Genomic DNA, 18,237 nt, shown 5'->3' on the forward strand with positions numbered 1-18,237 from the left:
CTGAGCCTTGAGCACATGCTGATTATGTCATTTTCAGTCCACAGCCAAGGGGAAAATTAGATTTCAAATGTATTAAATGTAGTGAAGAAAAATGTAGTGAACATTAAACATGTTTTCATGGCATCATTCAAAAATCCATCCATCCATTCTTCCATTAATTTTCTATAGCCGCTTATCCTCACTAGAGTCGCCGGCTTGCTGGTGCTCCCAGCTGGCTTGGAGCTGTAGGCGGGGGACACCCTAAACTGGTTACCAGCCAAATGCAGGGAACACAGGGACAAACAACCATTCACCCACTCAATTACACCTAAGGACAATTTAGATCATCAAATATACCTGCCGAGCATGTTTTTGAAATGTGGAAGGAAGCCAGAGTGCCTGGAGAGAACCCATGTGGACACAGGCGAGACACTCAAAATCCACACAGGAAGGCCTGAGATAGCTGGATTTAAGCTCGGATCTCTTAAATGTGAGGCGAACTTGCTAACCACATTGCACCCTCACTCGAAAATATTGATCAAAATAATATAACAAGACTCACCCAAACAGCGCTCTGAATTTCTTTTGCAATAAGCAGCAGGAGCCTTCGCAGTTCTGAGATATGTAAATAAGAAGCAGAATGCTGAATGCACAGGCATAGCAGAAAAGCAATGCTCAATGATGGTCCTTCTTTGATGCCACTGCTTCCAATAGCAATTATTTGCTTAATGATAAAATGCTCATTGTCAGTGTGGTAGTTCAAACTTAAGCAGTGACCCTCTGGCGATCTGAGAACTGGACAGGCTTTCCTTAGGCACTTTTGGGTGATTGGGCTTGGAAGGTCACTGCAAGTGTTGCACTTAATCACATCACTTGTTTGGCTTATTTTTAGGGCAGATGTGTTGTAGCCAAACAACCAGGGGAGAGATGGCAAGTTGGGCTCTGGAGCAGAACTGTTTACTTCCTTTTTACAAAAAGAAACATCAATTATCCATAAATTATATCATAAGTATCGTGCCAATATAAAATATATTTGATTCTTTCCATTACCTTGTGCATCAGAGGATCTTTAAATAGAAACAGGTAGCTTTGCCCCAGCCCGATGACATCACCAGGGCTAAGTTCTATTTTCTCTTTTAATGTATTGCCATTCCTTGTGACAGCAGCATCAGAAAAAGGACACAGTATGGTTGGTCCACCAGCAATATTGCGCTGAAAAATACAATGTTTTGGAAGAATATCTTCGGCCAGTAGGGCAATATCTGCCTGTGATACAGCTCCATTGTTATCCCTTCGCCCTAATACAGTTCTTGGACTCATAAGTAGGTAGATGACAAAGTCCTGTGGAGACAAATATGACAAGACAACACTGACACATTTCCTGACATGATTGTGATCAAGTGATCAGGTTGGAAATTGAATTTCCCATGGAACAAAAACTATATATATATATATATATATATATATATATATATATATATATATATATATATATATATATATATATATATATATATATATATGAAGGCATGTTCAGTCTTGTTGAAGATAGGATGTTACTGTAATCAGGCAATTTTTGAGTTGACTTGAATTTCCTAAAAATAGGTCGATGCTTCTACCACTGAATGTCAGTCTGGTCTGTAATTGCTTTGCCAAGTCAATATATATATATCGGTGATGTCATACTACACCAGCAAAAATTGTAATGCATGTTCGTCAACAAGGTCCTGACACAAATTCTCCCAACACCCCCTCGAGGATGGTTTAATGACAGAGAATAAAATGTGCTCTGCATTTTACGTACATGTGTGCAAATATGTAGAAAGCAGAACAAGAGTGTTTTATTGAGTGCGATACCTGTACAAGGCTGCGGCCGTGTAGTAGCAGCAAATACGGACAGTCGTGGGGTGGGTGAATGGAGTACTGTGTGGTGTTATCGTCACTACTTTCAGTCTCCTCCCTCTCGGACTCCTCTCCTTCCTGCTCAACTTTCAGTCTCATTGGAGGCTCTGTCTTGGCCTGAAATCCACCATCCCCCGTAAAGGGAACTGCTTTTTCAATGTCATTTGCTTTTGTCCTTGCTTCTGGGTCCACTAAAGTTCCATTCATTTGATGCCGATTCTCTTTGGTCTCTGACCCAGCATCTTTCAGGTCCATCTCACTGCTACTCTTCCAGAGTTTTGGAGTTCGACTCATTGTTCTTTCCATGAGGGTGGAGTTAACTCTGGAGCGACTCTTCTGCAGTTTACGGGCCTGGGCGTTGATACCTATCAGGGAGATGAAAAAAAAACAAAAAAAAAACAGGAATTAGCTTGAGCAGGCCTGTGCAAATAACCTGCCATATAAATACATTAGAGACCGAGGTAATCGGATGTGGCGATAGGGCAACACCTGTTTGTTAAACATATGTACGTATGTCTGTGCGTGTGTGTGCATGTGGGATCCTGATGTGTTAATACCATACTAGAGGCAACCCCGGTAGTCCAATCACAGGAAGCAGGCCTTGGTGGAAAGACCGAGCTCATGGAAACAGAAAGTGATCACCCACACCGATAGAAAGCTATCACATGCTGTGCCAGTCGCAAAAGCAAATTGCCAAACAGGACACACTTTTACATTGTGACGACCACAGCTGTGTCAACTAAAGCCAACGTTTCCAGTGGGAATGATGAATAGTGTAGGAATTGTGATTAAAGCCATGTTTCCACCGACAATATTTACCCATCTGTATTCTGCTTTATGCTACTCTACTTGGCTTGCCAACAAAGAACATTGCGTGTCCACCATTTACCTGAAAGCCCCCCCTCACCTTAACAGTGAAGTCATTTAAGTGCAGGAGTATGGAACCTGGTTCATGGTTTGTGGCTCTTTTGGTATATTGCATCAAGATTGTAAAGATTGTCTTCTAAAGTACAGTATTTAGGTCATGTTGTGGAACCAGGCTACTTTTTGGAACTACAAAGCAGTGGGGACCAAAAAGAGTGAGCAGAGTAGTGCTGGATATATTTCTCATTAGAAACTGGCCTTTTGTCGCGTAGTGTACAGTAGATAACTTCGGTGGAAATGAAGCTTAAAATCTTTGCTAAGATAAGGGTGGTTTTCTTGTGTCATGATTTTGTGCAAGTGGATAACTTACTGTATTTACATCCAAAATATTTACAATAACCTAGAGTGTGTTCAGAATACAGGGTACGCCACTAGATTTAGTGTAACAAAAATGACAATATTTGCAGTCTTCATTCAGTTCAGTGTTAGATATTTGTACAAAATTAAATGCAAGAACAAATTTGAAAGGTTTGGTTTTCTGGGGGAAAGAAAAAAAAACAAGTAAAATTTTATAAAACCTCCAACACTAGTTTTGTTGCAAAGACAAGACTGTTGAGGAAATAATAAGGGGCAGCCTACCAGCAGTGATGTTGTCTTTTTCTTTGGACGCCTGTTCTTCCACTAGGCTTCGCCTCTGGATTTCAAAGCGTCTCGCAAGGCCCTCCCTTGGTTTCCATAGAGACTGCAGGAGCAGCGGCTTCTCATTGTCGCCCACAACTCTGAAACCTTCGGTTTTCCACTGTCGCTGGCCAATGGAGCCAATCGTGTCACACAAAACATAGGAACTTGCTTCTTCTTTTCCAAGGCCGTACCTGAATGACAGAATTGAAAGAATTGACACAATAATGAAAAGAGGGGGAAAAAATGCATGCGTCTAGGGTTAATTGTATAATTTAAAAAGTCCCTTGTGAATCTGAATGTCAGTGGCTTGGTGGTTTTGTACAAGTTATTATTTGTATATGCGCCCTGTGATGGTCTGGCAGTGAAACATGCTTCTTTATCAAAGGTAGCCGGTCCGGGCACTAGTTCAGACAGAATAGAAAATTTAGATTCTTAAATTAATTCATTGATGGGTGGGTGATGTAAATGATGGAGGCGGCCACATTTGTACTTTTATGCACATTTGTACATATGTGCAAATTATGTTCTCCTATATTTCAATTGACACAACACATTTCTCAATGCAGGTATGAAGGATTCCATATTTAACAACAAATGCTTTAGATAAAACAAAAAAATAATCAAATATAAACTGTGTGTGTGTTCGTGTAGGACTGTGTGTGTGTGGTGTGTTTTCACAAACTCAGGCTTAGTATCCGAAAAAGAAAATTGAGCTATTGATATATTCTAATTCTACACTTAATTCACTTTAAAAGCATATGTAATTTATGAACGTAGCTCAAAACTTTACAGTTATATCAGTGTGAGTGTTGATCAGTTGAAATCCTTAGTTTTTTAAAAGCATGTTTGAAGTTTTGGCACATTCATCATTCAAATATCAGGGGCGGTCCGTGCATTGCACACTTAGGCCTTCAATGATTGGACCCCTCATGCTCACTTGTACGCACGTACACAGGCTATTTTTCAGAGCATTCAACATCAATAAATCCGGATCAGCAATTAAAATTTATCATTCTAGTAATAATAATTTAAAATTATATGTCCACAAAGTTTTATGAAGTCCACCAAGAGCAGACAAGTTATCACAAGATTGTATGCTAAATTACAAATGACAATTTAATTTAAGTGTCATGTCTGGGCATGGTGAGTTGGGAAGAGGAAGGAAGGGGACCCAAAAAATGCAGAAAAACTGAGAAATACGTGGGTCTAAAAAGGAAGTTTTAAAAAGGAAATGAGGAAGGAACGAACTGGGAGCAAAACTGGACAAAGTATCACCACACAGGTGGACCCAATCAAACTAACGAGAACGTAGACAATAAAGGCAGACGAGAGTGGAACAGAAACATAAACAAAACCCCACAAACTCATAACAGCCAAACCTAACCAAAGATGACAATTGAATATGAATGACATAAAATGACAAAAACATTAACTCACCAATAACAGCTGTCCCAAAATTATTTCAGTACCAAATCCATTCTTATTTTTTTTTCCTGAGAAAGACTTTCATGTCTTGCTTGTAGAGTTTGTCTTTGCGTTTCATTTCTAATAATAAATCCCATAGATTGACATGGACGCAAATGCTGAAAGTCGCGTAGGTCCAATTTCCGTTTTGCTTTTCTTCAGCCATAGTGGGTTAAAAAAAAAGTGTCTGCGGGTCTGGTTTCGATGTATGCTAACGTTAGCTGGTTGAGGAACATGTTTTTTTTTTTTTTTAGAAATAACTTTATTTAACTACTTCCAGCATTAAACATAGTGGATCAATATAGCACCACCTTCCTGGAGTAAGCATCCACTTATGTCACATTCTACGTGAGGTTTCTTGAAGGTGTTTTTATGTGTCGATTGGCTATTGCAGCTGTCTATTAAAAATATGGGCCAGTACACAATATGTCATCGCCAACTGCAGAGAAGCCTTTTATTTTTCTAGCGAATACACAGTGCTTCCAGGCTCAGGCACACATGAAGTTTGCCATGCAGACTGCCTGGCGACACACGTTAGCTGAATTCTAATTGGCTATAAACTAAAACTAAAACTCTAGCACTTAGGAGGAATATAAGCATAAGGATATAATATGACGCGAAAAGATCAGAATATGGAGAATAATTTTACATATAAAATATATATGTATATTTAGTAAAAATAAATTAAAAATGAAGTTCACTTTCATAAGAGTTATAATTATTATAGTTATTATAATGTTAGAAGGTTATGTTAGGCCAGCAGAGAAGGCTTTGAAGGTTCTGATGGCCAAACACTGATACACACACACACACACACATATATATATATATGTATATATATATATATATATATATATATATATATATATATATATATATGTATATATATATATATATATATATATATATATATATATATATATATATATATATATATATATATATATATATATGTGTGTGTGTGTATTTTTTTTTTTTACACTAGTTAAAATACTAGTGATGGACCACACAAGTTCAGACCTTGTTTTGAGGGTCAAGACTTGCTTATAGAGGATAGGTTTAAAATGGATTTTGTTTGAGTTAAGGGTAAGGGTTCGACAATCTTATATGAAGATTAAGTTTGGGGTTAAGGCTATGATGGGGCACCACTTAAAGTGTGGCTGCCAGTTGCCAATCTGCCAGTCCCTTATCTTCTGTTTGGATGAATTAAAGTAAAACCTGAACATGTTCAGGTTCAGGTTTTACTTTAATGTTGTGGGGAATGGGCATTAAAAATAATGGGAATAACATAAAGCGTCCACACAGCAGAGAACAGAACATCACAGCTGTGATGCAGATCTGCAAACAATTGTGCAACCGTATTACTCGGCCAAAAATCATTTAAAAAAATAACATTTTTCTTGTGTGCTCACATGTAAAAGTTAAGAATGTTAAAATGTTGCTTCCATCCTTCCTTGGTATGGATTATGTTTGATGTTCATGTTTTATATTTTAGCTCAACGTTTCTTAGTCAAAGTGTGAACATGCAAATGTTGCTCTGCATGTCAAATTTCACTTGTGTTAATCATTGTTACATTTTTGGGCTCTGAAATCCAAGCAAAGGCTAACAGATGTTTTCTCTCTCATTACTGCCAACACTGGCTGTCTTTCACACAAACTGGTGGTTTGCGCTAAACTTTCAGAGGTATTGAATTGACTACTTGGCACACATACACACTGTGCACACAACGCTGCAATTATAAGGCAACGGACAGAACAAGTCTGGTCTGTTTATTGAGCAGTTTAATAAATATAAACACATGTGCATTTTTGACTGCTTTTATATCCAAATTGTTTGTATAACAAATGGAGAAAATAAGAACAAACAATGACACAGACACATACAGCAAACAGACACATACACACATACTCATACATGCAAAGACCCACTCACCCACATGCAATGACAGCACATTCCCTCACCTTTCAAGGGCCTCTTTGACCAGTTCTTTTGCACTGGAATGTGTCGTGGCCAAGACACTCTTATAATGAGCTCCTTTACAGATTTCGCTTCCAAAGATCTTCAAGATTCCGGGAGCACTTAACTGATTTGACAGTTCAGATGGGTCATCCACAATTTCTGCATCTGTCACACTCACTGAATGTAACATGACAACACAGAGAGAAAACATAATACAGACATGTTTGTATGTTTACCGGCTACAGTAAGGTGAGGAATGCCCAGACTTAGCTTTCTGCTAGTTTTATTCCAATTATTCATTTGAAATGTAGATTATGAAAAACATGAGCGATACATTGCTACAGTTGGCAGCTTCCCCACTGGCCCACTGGATTAAACTTGGAGTCCTTTAGTTACAATTTAAATTCCTACCTGACATCAACTGCCCCAGATAGAAACTACCATTATGGGAAGCGAATTATGATGAACTATACAATATTGTTGCACTCAAGACCATAATCCAAGACCAGAATTCACAGTGTCCAGAATGAGACAAACACATTTGTGAGTGGAGACCGAGACAAGCCAAGGCTGCGATGAGACCATTAAAAATCATTTTGGGAACCATGACTATATTGACCAGTTAACTTTTTCACTGCCAGCCCAGTAAAAATGTTGCTGTGATTGGCAGTAAATCAGTTAGAGAATTTCCTTCTTAGTTTGAATTTTCATTTAAATATATTTGACAGTTTTAAGAAGACCTTGTAACTACGTTATAATGACCAGGGATGCTATAGTATCTTTTGAGATCACTTTTAGCCTCTTCTTCTACTACATCTCATAATCTCAAGTATCCCACTCATCGGTTAGGATGTACAACTATGTGTCTGCCGGGCTTAAGTTATTTCCATAAAACCATGCACAATGTCACACAATGACTTCCCTGACTTGTATTGATGGCTTTTGGGATTTCACATCAAAATGATACAGGCAATGTCTACAAGATGCAGACTCCATAACTGACATCAACTCAAAACTTATCAATACTGTTCTACTTCAATAAGGAATTGGACAGAAGCCACTTATGTATACCAAGTGTTCAAGTAAAGTCAGATTTGTAGATATAGTATGTAGAGAAGAGCTGAGGATAGAAAATGAAGTGATGTAAGACTTAAAACATGCCATCGGTGTCTGATTTATTAAATTTTAGACCCTTTTAAATTTCATTTGGATTGGTCCACAAAAAAAAATTATCACCTTAAGTGTCCTTTTTTGAATCATGAAAGAAATTGGTTATCAAAAAGAAATAACTTAATCATTCATACATATATTTCTACCAAAAATAATCAATTTAAGAGAAGAGATCTGTTCCCAAAAAATAAATCATTAACTTAAATATTAATAAATATTTGTTCACAAAAAATAATCAACATTAAGTGTCAGACCTCTTCTCAAAAAGAAATAATTATAAATAAATATTTGCCCACAAAAAAATAATCGACAATGTGTCAGACTGGTTCTCAAAAAGAAATTATTATAAATAAATATTTGTCCACAGAAAAATATTCAACTTAAAGTTTCCTCTTTGGGGATCATAGTAGAGATGTGTTCACAAAATAAAGAATTATTTTGACAGGTAACGAGAGGTGGCACATGACAAGTTGGGTCAGTAGTATGGGGGAGAATCTGGCTTTTTACAATTATGAAACTGAATAACCTGACAAACATAAAATTAGAACTTATATTTTCCAGAAATAATTCATTCAAAAATGAATTTCAAATGATTTTTGCAAGTTTGTTTGATTTCAAATCTCGAGTACCCCCTGAAATTCCTTCAAGTACCCCCAGGGATACTAGTACCCCCGTTTGAGAATCACTGAGATTGACAGTTCAACTAAATTAAAAGTAAGTCTTTAGTTCTAAACATTTATACTGAGGTGGCTGCTCGAACTTCTATTGGAAGGGCATTGAATGGAAAAAGTCTGTGTTCTAATGGAATTCTTTTAGCTTTTGAGATCACTAACAAACTCATCTTGTGATTGGAGATTCTGGTAAGGTAAGTTGACAAGATAGAAAGATGCAAAGCCATGTAGTATTTTATAATTAATTAACAAAACCTTGAAATGGCATCTCAGGTGTACTGGAAGCCAATGCAAGCTGTCTAATATCAGGGTATTGTGAGTGAAACTTCTTGTCCTCATCAGATGTCTCGCTGCAGCATTTTGTTCTGACTTGTAATGCTTGTTGTGGGAAGACCAGAGAGAACAATACCCGATTGCCTCATCCGAGTATCATTGGAACCAACAAGTGTCACCGAGCTCCCTAAGACTAGCTTCAATGTCAGGTGCTCTGGCCCCTGAAATACACAATACTGTGGCTGGGGTTTTAAGTTTGATGTTATAGGTGAGGAACAGTGAGGTGAGGTGAGGTCACAGTGAGGAAGCTCTTAGACCGAGATGCAGTGAGGCTGAATCTGTTTCGTGTCTGAACAGGCTTTTTGTGATTAGCAGGACACGCAGGCACGCGGGTCAGCTACAACCCGCACTTTTAATTTATCCGCCACACCCACAGTAACTAAATTACACTGTTCTAACTAGCGGGCACTTCATCCTAGTACGAAATGTCTCTCTATGGGAAGGATGTAGCTGGTGCAAGTAGTGGACGTGGTAAAAGTGCATGAAGCCATACTTGCATAAACCAGACTTTTGCCAACGTTGAAAAGTAAAAAAACGTCAAAAAGTCAAAGGCGGTCAAAAACTAAAAGAGAGCACTCAGTGGCCTCGCACTGACATCTGAAAACAGCAGCGCCATCAGCACTGGCAAACAGTCAGCAAATACCCTGCCAGCAGGCTTAAAAATAGTCTTCATTAGCAAAACCCTAGAAAGCAAATTCTACAAGTGGCAAAAAATATAATAAAAATAAAATAAACAGAAAACAGGAACCCGGAGGCCTATTTAGGCTGTAAAACTCTGAGTAGCATGTATACGACAGAAAAAAAAATCTTATAGTTTGAAAGCTTATTGCAGGAAGGTGCGGAAGCTAACACAATCAACAAATGTACAAAAAAAGGACTACAATAAAGTTTGTGCATCTGTTCGTCTCTTCAGCGTCTCTCCTGATGGCGTGTTGCAGCAAGATGGAAGTCTCTCTGAAGCAATGCCAGCATGAGGTCAACACCCCCCCCCCCCCCCCCCCCCCAAACCCCACCACCACCACCACTACCACATGCACACACACACACACGCACACATAAAATAGAATGAATGGGTTTTATTATAATTTAATGTAATTTAATGTAGGGGACTTCCACCTTTACTGATAAACATACAGTTACATTTCTTAGTACAAAAGCAATGTGAATGAATTTATTAAAATGATGACAGCATGCAAGTATGGAAAGAAAGTATTCATGATCCATGAATTCACCCAGTCAGGTGAAAGTGTGTTTCTTGTGAAGGAACTTAGTGTCTGAAGAAAGAAATATTACAACGTGGCAAAATAAAATCTAGAAGAAAAAACTCTTTCATGCTTGTTAGCCAGAGTTTCCATAGTGAGTGTCAGCATGTCCCTGCCATTCATGTGGGACTCAGAGGAGATAAATGAGCAAACTGTAATAGCTTTTGGCACTTTATTTACCATGATGCAATATTAGATCCTTTCTAACGTTGCCCGAACATCACGCCTTCCTTTTGTTCTGTGGATGTCTGTTCCGAATTTGTATTTGCTTATCCCTGGATGAGATCAAGCTCCAACTTTGCAAAGCTTCTTAAGAAGGCATTGCACACGTATTTTGTTTTTTTTTCACTCCACAGGTCAACTATGTCCCATGACTCATGACGTATAATGGGTGGTAAAACACACATAATCCTGGTTTGAAATATCAACCCATCCATTTTCCATACAAATTGTCCTCATGAGGGTTGTTGGCAAGTTGGAAAAGCACATTTACTGTACATTTTGAAAATAGTTGGGTTAAAAATAACCCAATTATGGGTCAAAAGGGAACTGATCCAATATTTGGGTCAATTTTACCCAACTGTTTGGGATGTTTTACAAAAAACAACCCCCAAAATCTGCCGTTTCGTACATGATGAATTCAAAAATTTGGTTCTATAAAAAAACAAAAAACAAAAAAAACTATATTTGGGTCATTCATTTTTGACCTATCATCGAGTTATATTTAATAAAATGTAACAAACATTTTTAGTATGTAGAGCACAGTTGTCTTGGTAAATGTTGAAAGATCATGCTGATTTCAATTTTTTTTATAGCCAACTGATAGAAATTACAAGCACAACAAAGCCCAAGATAAAAATGAGTTTGACACCTCTGGTGAAGAGAAACATCAATTCATACTCACTTTTGCATCCATGGGAAATTAATGGACACTTAATACTTAATACTGGACAATTAACCTGATATATGGATGATTTGGGAAGGTGAAAAAAAAGCTGGAGCACCCATAGAAATCCCACACCACCAAGGGAAGAACATGCAAATTACATACAGGAATGCTCAAGATGAGATTCAAACCCAGAACCACTCAACCAGGAAGCTAACAACTGGACCAAAGTGCTTGCCCCAGGAAAATATCTTAACCCTTTAAGCGCCAAAGTAGCAATATTTCACCAAGCGACTTTTACCGTAACCTTTTATTGCTAACCATTATCAAGCCACAATAGTCAAAGGAAAACTGAATATTTTATATAAAAATCTTGCCTGAAATGTTAAATTAAGCTCTGCATTAACCAGTGCACTAGGCATTATGTTACCAAAACTCCCGCAACATTAAACATTGGGAAAAAAAATAAAGAATTTACTGAGCGTGACGTACCACTTCCTTTCCCGGATTGGGTGGACATGACCATGGACAGTGTGCCAGAGGCGCTGCCGCGAAGGGAGACTCCTGAGAGGCGGTCGGTGCGGTGACGAATGCGGCTCTTGCAAAGCTGTCTGAAAGCCACAGTCTCAGCTGACCTGCAAGTGGATGAACTGCCAGTAGATGAAGTTGACCTGAATAATCAAATGTGAAAAGACAGACTGCTCAAGGGTCCTTGTGGAAAACAACTGATGAATCCATTTAAAAAAAACAAAATGATACCGGGGGACATTAATATCGAGGGGGGAATCACTGGTTTCTTTGTGAGAAAAGTAAGTGACAAAAGATAAGAATAATTACGAATAACAAATGCTGCCTGTACTTTTATGTTACCGTTATGTTATAATTCAATTTATACGTACAATGCAAGCCTTTGATCCACTCTCCTTCAGCATTCCTCTCTCAACAGTTGATATACAACTGTAAACGAATAAAAAAATAACTGGTTGTGCACTGCTGAGCAAGCCTGTAAGCTTCTTACCACAGTGGTTCAAAGGTTTTATACCACACGGCTTGGATGTTTTCTTGTAATATAATTACTTACTTTGTGGCTGTTGTTATGTATTACGTTTTATGTTGGTATACTGGGCTGTTGCTGAGTGCGTGGAATAAGCAAGGAATGCTTAGCAATGCATCAATGAAGGAACATAACACTATGGGGGTGTTTAGGGTGAGAGATCAACATTGTTATGTACCGTATTTCTTCAAGTACAAGTTGACCTCGTTTATAAGTCCCCCCCCCCCCCCCCCCCCCCCCGTTTAATTTTATTTAAATTCAATTTGGGTGACGTTACAAAAATGGATTATTGTCATGATGAGGCATATGGAGAGCAGAGATGGACCAAAATGCAGGGAAACTGGAAGTGAGGTGAACTAAAAAAACATAAGATGTATAAAAAAAGGAGGACCAAAAATCAGGGTCGCAAAAAGCCATGCAAAGTAACAATCAAAAAGACATCAATTACACAGCAGATAGGGGCAGGCACTCGACCTGTACTTAGAGAAATATGATAATTAAACTCTCCAAAAATGTGAACTCCCATGATACAGGCAAATTAAGCCATTATTCCACTTTGCAGAGAACAATCGCAAGGCACAAAGGGAAGGCAAGGAATTAAGTCAAATTTCATGTTCCTTGCTTGTTATTTTTGTTTAAATTTGACTGTATACTTTGACATGTGAACTGATAAATTCCTTTTGCTGAAGGTAAATTGCCTTTGATATGCATTTGATTGAATTGCATATTTAAATTCCCCTGTAATATTACAACGAATACCAGTGTAAATTACTGCAGCCTTGGATTTGACAGTCTTTACCCATTATTCTAGAGTAAAATTAATTTATCATAAAAAAAAAAAAGGTCTTCATCATGTGTAGGGATGGCTGCTTGCATCGTACTATTCTTGGTGTCCCTTCTCACTACTACTGCCAAAAGAGTCTTTGATGCTTCAAGTTGATTAAACATTTTTTTTTAATTCCATTATTTATAATGCAAAATGTGACGACATGAGACATTGATTAACCTTGATACCTGATTTCAAGATTCAAGAGTTTTATTGTCATATGTCTAGTATTATACCACACAATTAAATTTCTATTCTTTTCACTTCCCCGAGCAGCAGACTATATATATATATATATATATATATATATATATATATATATATATATATATATATATATATATATATATATACCATAAATAAATAGCAATAAGAAAAGTGAGAAATAGCAATAAGACAACAACAGAAATAATGGTGCCAATTAACTCCATGAACAATTGCTAGTATTTATCTTTTAATGTTGAAGGTGTCCCCCAGCTTGATCATTCAAAGTCATGTCACTTTGAACTTGTACCAAATAACTCAATATTTTGGAACCAGTACAAAGGGGCAAAAGCATAATACCTGTAAAAATAAACCTACTGTAAACATATATTTTTTTACTACAGAAACAATAGACACTTTGCAGTGGTCGCTGCTTGGGCAATCATAATATTTATATGTTACTTTATATTTGAAACAAACATCAGAGTGTTCATCGCACACGCTCTAGCTGTATTTACAGGTGATATGATGAATCCTGTGGATGGTTTACAGCAATTGATGAAACCATCATCATGGGCTCGCATCCTTTGTTTCTGCATGGGGTAGCTTCTTCATTCTGCTGGTATTACAGTGGACCCCCGGTTTATGATGTCTCTGCCTTATGTTCTTTTGACCTTACGACGTGGACCTTGACATTTTTTTGTCCCCTCTTTATGCCTTTTTAAAAATTTTTTTGCCTTATGACACCTCAAACATGACGGTCAGTGTGTGCGCGTGTCTACTAGGGGCAGCGCGCTCGTATGTCACCACATGCATGACTGCATACATCACCACAATGCTGCTATTGGTCAGTGTCACAACTTCCTAAGATACTGGTCTACTATTGGTCGGTTGACGGGGTCACAAAGATGACTGCCTAAAGACTTGATCTCGTTTAAGAGTGTTTTCAATATGGTATTGATCATGTATTTTAGTGCTTAATTCAAACATTAATTGGTTAGCCATTGGTCCCAAGATTTCTAGTGATGTTACAGAGAGAAGAAGATGATTTTTAAGGAAACGAAGCTGGAGAAAATCAAGAAATAAAAAGAAGGCTAATCTAGCCTAGCCTAGGCTAGGCTACCCTCACTAGTGAATATGGCCATAACAAGCTCGTCACTTCACTTAAACATAAATAAATGCTTCATATATTTTTATTCATGATGTTATTTAATTGTTTGCATGTAAATTTTATATATAAGTAGCACTTTTTATACCATTTAGATACAAATGTTTAATATGAATGAACAATTTTAATGTTTTTACCTGTGGTTTTATACGCATTAACTAATGAACATAGGTTTGAATTGCCCGCCATACAGCGAATTCGTGTTACGATCCTAACCGTGGAACAGATTAATCTCATAAACCGGGGGCCCACTGCATATCTTGAAACTGAAATACCCTGCCACTGGATTGTCAACTCTGCAGTTGATTCAAAAGAAGGTTCATGCTTAATCATGTAGTTCACATTATAATACAGACTTCCAACTTAATGATTGTTTTTGACTCTAAAAACATTGATAAATGCTGCCTGCAATATGCAAATTTATTGAAAACTCAAAATATCTTTGCTTATCTACAGTTGCTTTTTGGGCATCAACCTCAAGAAAGGTTGAAAGGCAAAGAAGCGTACAGAAATCAAACTTTGTGTCAGCACTTTGCTAAGAAAAATTACGAAGAAAAATGAACTCCATGCTGCTGCCTGCTCGTTAAACTTGTTAAACGCTGTTGTGTGTGCGTTGTTAAATGTTTGAAGTTGATTACTTTTAAAAAAGGTTTGCAGTGGTTGTTCAATGCTGATGGTCATGTATTGTTAAATGTTTGTGACACAGCTGAACCCATCATATCCCTTCATCACTTTGTCCAGTCCTCTCAGCTTACCATGAAAGCCTGATTCCCATGTTTTTATTTTTGGTCTGAAATAATTGAAGGGCTATTTCTTTGCATTTTAAGATGGCAAAACATATTCAATAATTTACTGTCAATAATTTACAAATCACTGTGATTTTTTTTACAATGTGGGAATTAGGCCTCTTCCTAAAATGTATCAGACATAAACAGACTGATTGTATATACAGTAATCTGTCATTGGCATATTTTTATATCGTGCACATGCACAAAACACAGACAGTCAAATATAAAAAGACATAAAAAGAAAAAAGAATGCTTTGAATCCGAACTACTGTAAACACGGTCAATGAAATACAAACCCCGATTCCATTCACTAATTAAAACTGTGACATTGTGTAAGCACAAATAAAAGCAGAAACAGAGCAAAACAGATTTAAAAATCCTTTTCAACCTACGGTCTATTAGACTAAATACACTACAAAAGCATGTTTAATGTTCAAAGTGGAGATCATTACTATTTTTTGCATATTGTAATACTTAAATGATGCCTTGCTCAAGAGACTAGGAAATTTAAGGAATGCAAAAAAAAAAGGTGAACTGAATAAACGGAAAGTTTTGAGTGTCAGGATTTGGTATAAAAGAAGCATAGCCAAAAGACTTGGAACACCATTTCTCTGTGCAATTGCAAAGGATTTATGTATTTTGTCATCGGTGGTGGTGGTCCATAATATCATTAAAAGGTTCAGAAAATCTGGAAACATCTCTGCACTTAAGCAGCAACGCTAAAAGCCCACATGTCCAAGACCTCTTGTCCCATGGGCCGCAATGCATTAAAAAAAAGAAAAAAATACATCACTGTGTAAAGAATATTGTCACGTGGGCTGTGGAAAACCTCTAAAAACTACTTTGTCTATATAGTAGATCTACAAATTGATGTTAAATCTCTAGTGTGCAACACCAAATGGAAAGGTTTGCTGTGGTCTGATGAGTCCATATTAAGTTTGTTTTTAGAGCAAAGGTCAAAGCCAGCATCTCTGATAGTTGTGTACATCACAAAGGTAACTTGCACATTTGTGAAGGTACCATTAATGCTGAAAGGTAGATACAGGATTTGGAGCAACAGATGCTGCCATCTGAGCAACGTCTTTGGGAGGCATGTAAAAGTCTACCTTTAGAATAGTCTGTCATTGAAGTTCCTGTGGTATCAGTATCGATGACTACTCATAAAATGACTAGACTTTTTTGGTATCAGTCTGAGAAAAAAAAAATGCTATATACTATATACCAGTGGTTCTCAAAGTGGCATCCACGAACCCTCAGGGGCCTGTGGCCTGACTGCAGGGGATCCGTGAAATAGTTTGGGTTATTTGTAAAAAATATGTATTTGTTTATATTTGTGTTAATTTCATTTTGTTATATAAAATAGTGAAAGTATTCATGACTCTTCAAAAAAGCAATCAATTCAACCAGTTGTATATATTTTTTAAAATTGATTAATTTGTTACTTGCATAATAGACACATGTGATCCACATCATCATCAAACTGCTTGATTATTTAGTCACTAAATAATTGGCAGCAATTTGTTTGGAGGGGAATTGACCCAGATTGCTATAACGAGGCTTGCAATTTGGAATTTTTATTTTCTAAACTTCTGGATAGCTGAGAAGTAACAAATAAACTTGTCATATTGAATATGTTGCTGAATAAAAAGGGCACGTGTGCTTAAATTATTTTTTTGTTTTGTTTTGTTTCTGCAAGCATTTGCAATAGGGGTTCTTGGAAAATTTACTTTCTAAAAGGCGTCCTTGACTCCCTTACTCTATACTACAGATTTAGTTTATTTATTAATGTATTAATTTATCTGTCATTCATTTCCCCCATCCCCCCCATTGCTGAATCCCATCTACACGGCTGTATTAATTTTATTTAAGAAGTGTGTCTCTTGGATACATACCAAGCTTCCAGTCATGTCTGATTTCTTAATTTCTTTTATTTATTTTCAAATCACATTCCAGCTCTATGTATTAATATGTCTAGGTATTTAATTCCCTGCTGAAGGGCCAGGAAAAATGTTTTGGGGGAATTTTGTCCCACCAGCTGCACTTCTCTAAATTTTTCCTACTGGTGCGAAATAACTAGAATCGGAGAAAGAAAAAGAAAAGAAAAGAAAAAACTTACCGAAGCGATCCATCACTGGACTTTCTTGCTAGCCGTACAAGGCGTCTTTTCAAAGACGTCGGTAAATCCCTCTGTGGAAAAGAATGCAATTCCTCAGACTTTCTTTGACTCATCTCTGGACGTTATTTCAGATTTAGGTATAATGTTCTGGCTCCTTCTAAAATCAGCGCGGGTTGCATAATGTCCTATGAGAGCCCGTTTCATTCCTGAGATGTTTCATGCTGTACGAGCGATGCAGCCGCGGTCATCATCTGCCTCACTCCTGCAGATATTTCCCCGCTCTTGTCCAGCTGCTGGAGCAGCTCTGTTTATTCTTCTTGTCCAAACCCTTCCAGTCTGAAAGATTAAAAATGAATGAAAATGAAAGTACAATCTGTCAATATGTAGTCGAGATGTGCATTCAAATCTTCACGAACCTGCTTTCCAGATGTGCGTCAGCGGCGCAACTGTTGGGGGATCCCAAGTGCGAAATTAGCACACAGACACACACGCGTACGCACGCGCCGACGCACACGTACAAGCACAAGCTTAAACACACGCACACACACACGCGCGCACGCACGCACACGCACACACACGCCTCCCATCCAAATTTAAAAATTCAAAAAAGGACAATGCTCCAAAGTGGGGCGGAGGGAAACAACTGTTTTTTTTCTTGCGGATGCTTTCACAAAAAGAGTGGAAAACGCTTAATTTTCATAACAAAGGCTTCTAGAGAGAGCCATGAAAAGAATTAGAATAGAAGTCCCAGCGATTGCAACACTAAGCCACATGAGGGAAAGGGGGATTTAACAATTGACCGGGAGTGTTATTGCGAAACAAAATAAAATACGTAACATATTTAAATTCATTTGTGAGATAAAATTGTGCTTAATAGCTAAATTGTGTGAGCTACAACAAACAGTTACA

The 18,237-nt window shown here is 37.5% G+C and overlaps 1 protein-coding gene across 2 annotated transcripts in view; it reads right to left on the bottom strand.

The window, feature by feature from the left end:
- The window catches only part of radil2b (Ras association and DIL domains 2b), a 44,165-nt gene extending 26,339 nt beyond the window's left edge, over nt 1-17,826 (bottom strand). For both annotated transcript variants that reach the window (XM_088439857.1, XM_088439856.1), the window contains exons 1-8: nt 17,745-17,826; nt 17,329-17,664; nt 11,665-11,843; nt 6,853-7,027; nt 3,385-3,617; nt 1,837-2,246; nt 1,030-1,320; nt 542-943 (exon numbers count right to left, since the gene is read on the bottom strand). In XM_088439857.1, the coding sequence (XP_088295983.1) occupies nt 542-943; nt 1,030-1,320; nt 1,837-2,246; nt 3,385-3,617; nt 6,853-7,027; nt 11,665-11,843; nt 17,329-17,441 (1,803 nt within the window). In that variant the 5' untranslated portion in view covers nt 17,442-17,664; nt 17,745-17,826. The remainder of the gene's footprint in view (nt 1-541; nt 944-1,029; nt 1,321-1,836; nt 2,247-3,384; nt 3,618-6,852; nt 7,028-11,664; nt 11,844-17,328; nt 17,665-17,744) is intronic.
- Nucleotides 17,827-18,237: the final 411 nt, after the last annotated feature.

Source organism: Hippichthys cyanospilos, chromosome 17 (genome assembly GCF_059441005.1).
Source record: "Hippichthys cyanospilos isolate Australia breed blue-spotted pipefish chromosome 17, RoL_Hcya_1.0, whole genome shotgun sequence".
Classification (NCBI taxonomy): domain Eukaryota; kingdom Metazoa; phylum Chordata; class Actinopteri; order Syngnathiformes; family Syngnathidae; genus Hippichthys; species Hippichthys cyanospilos.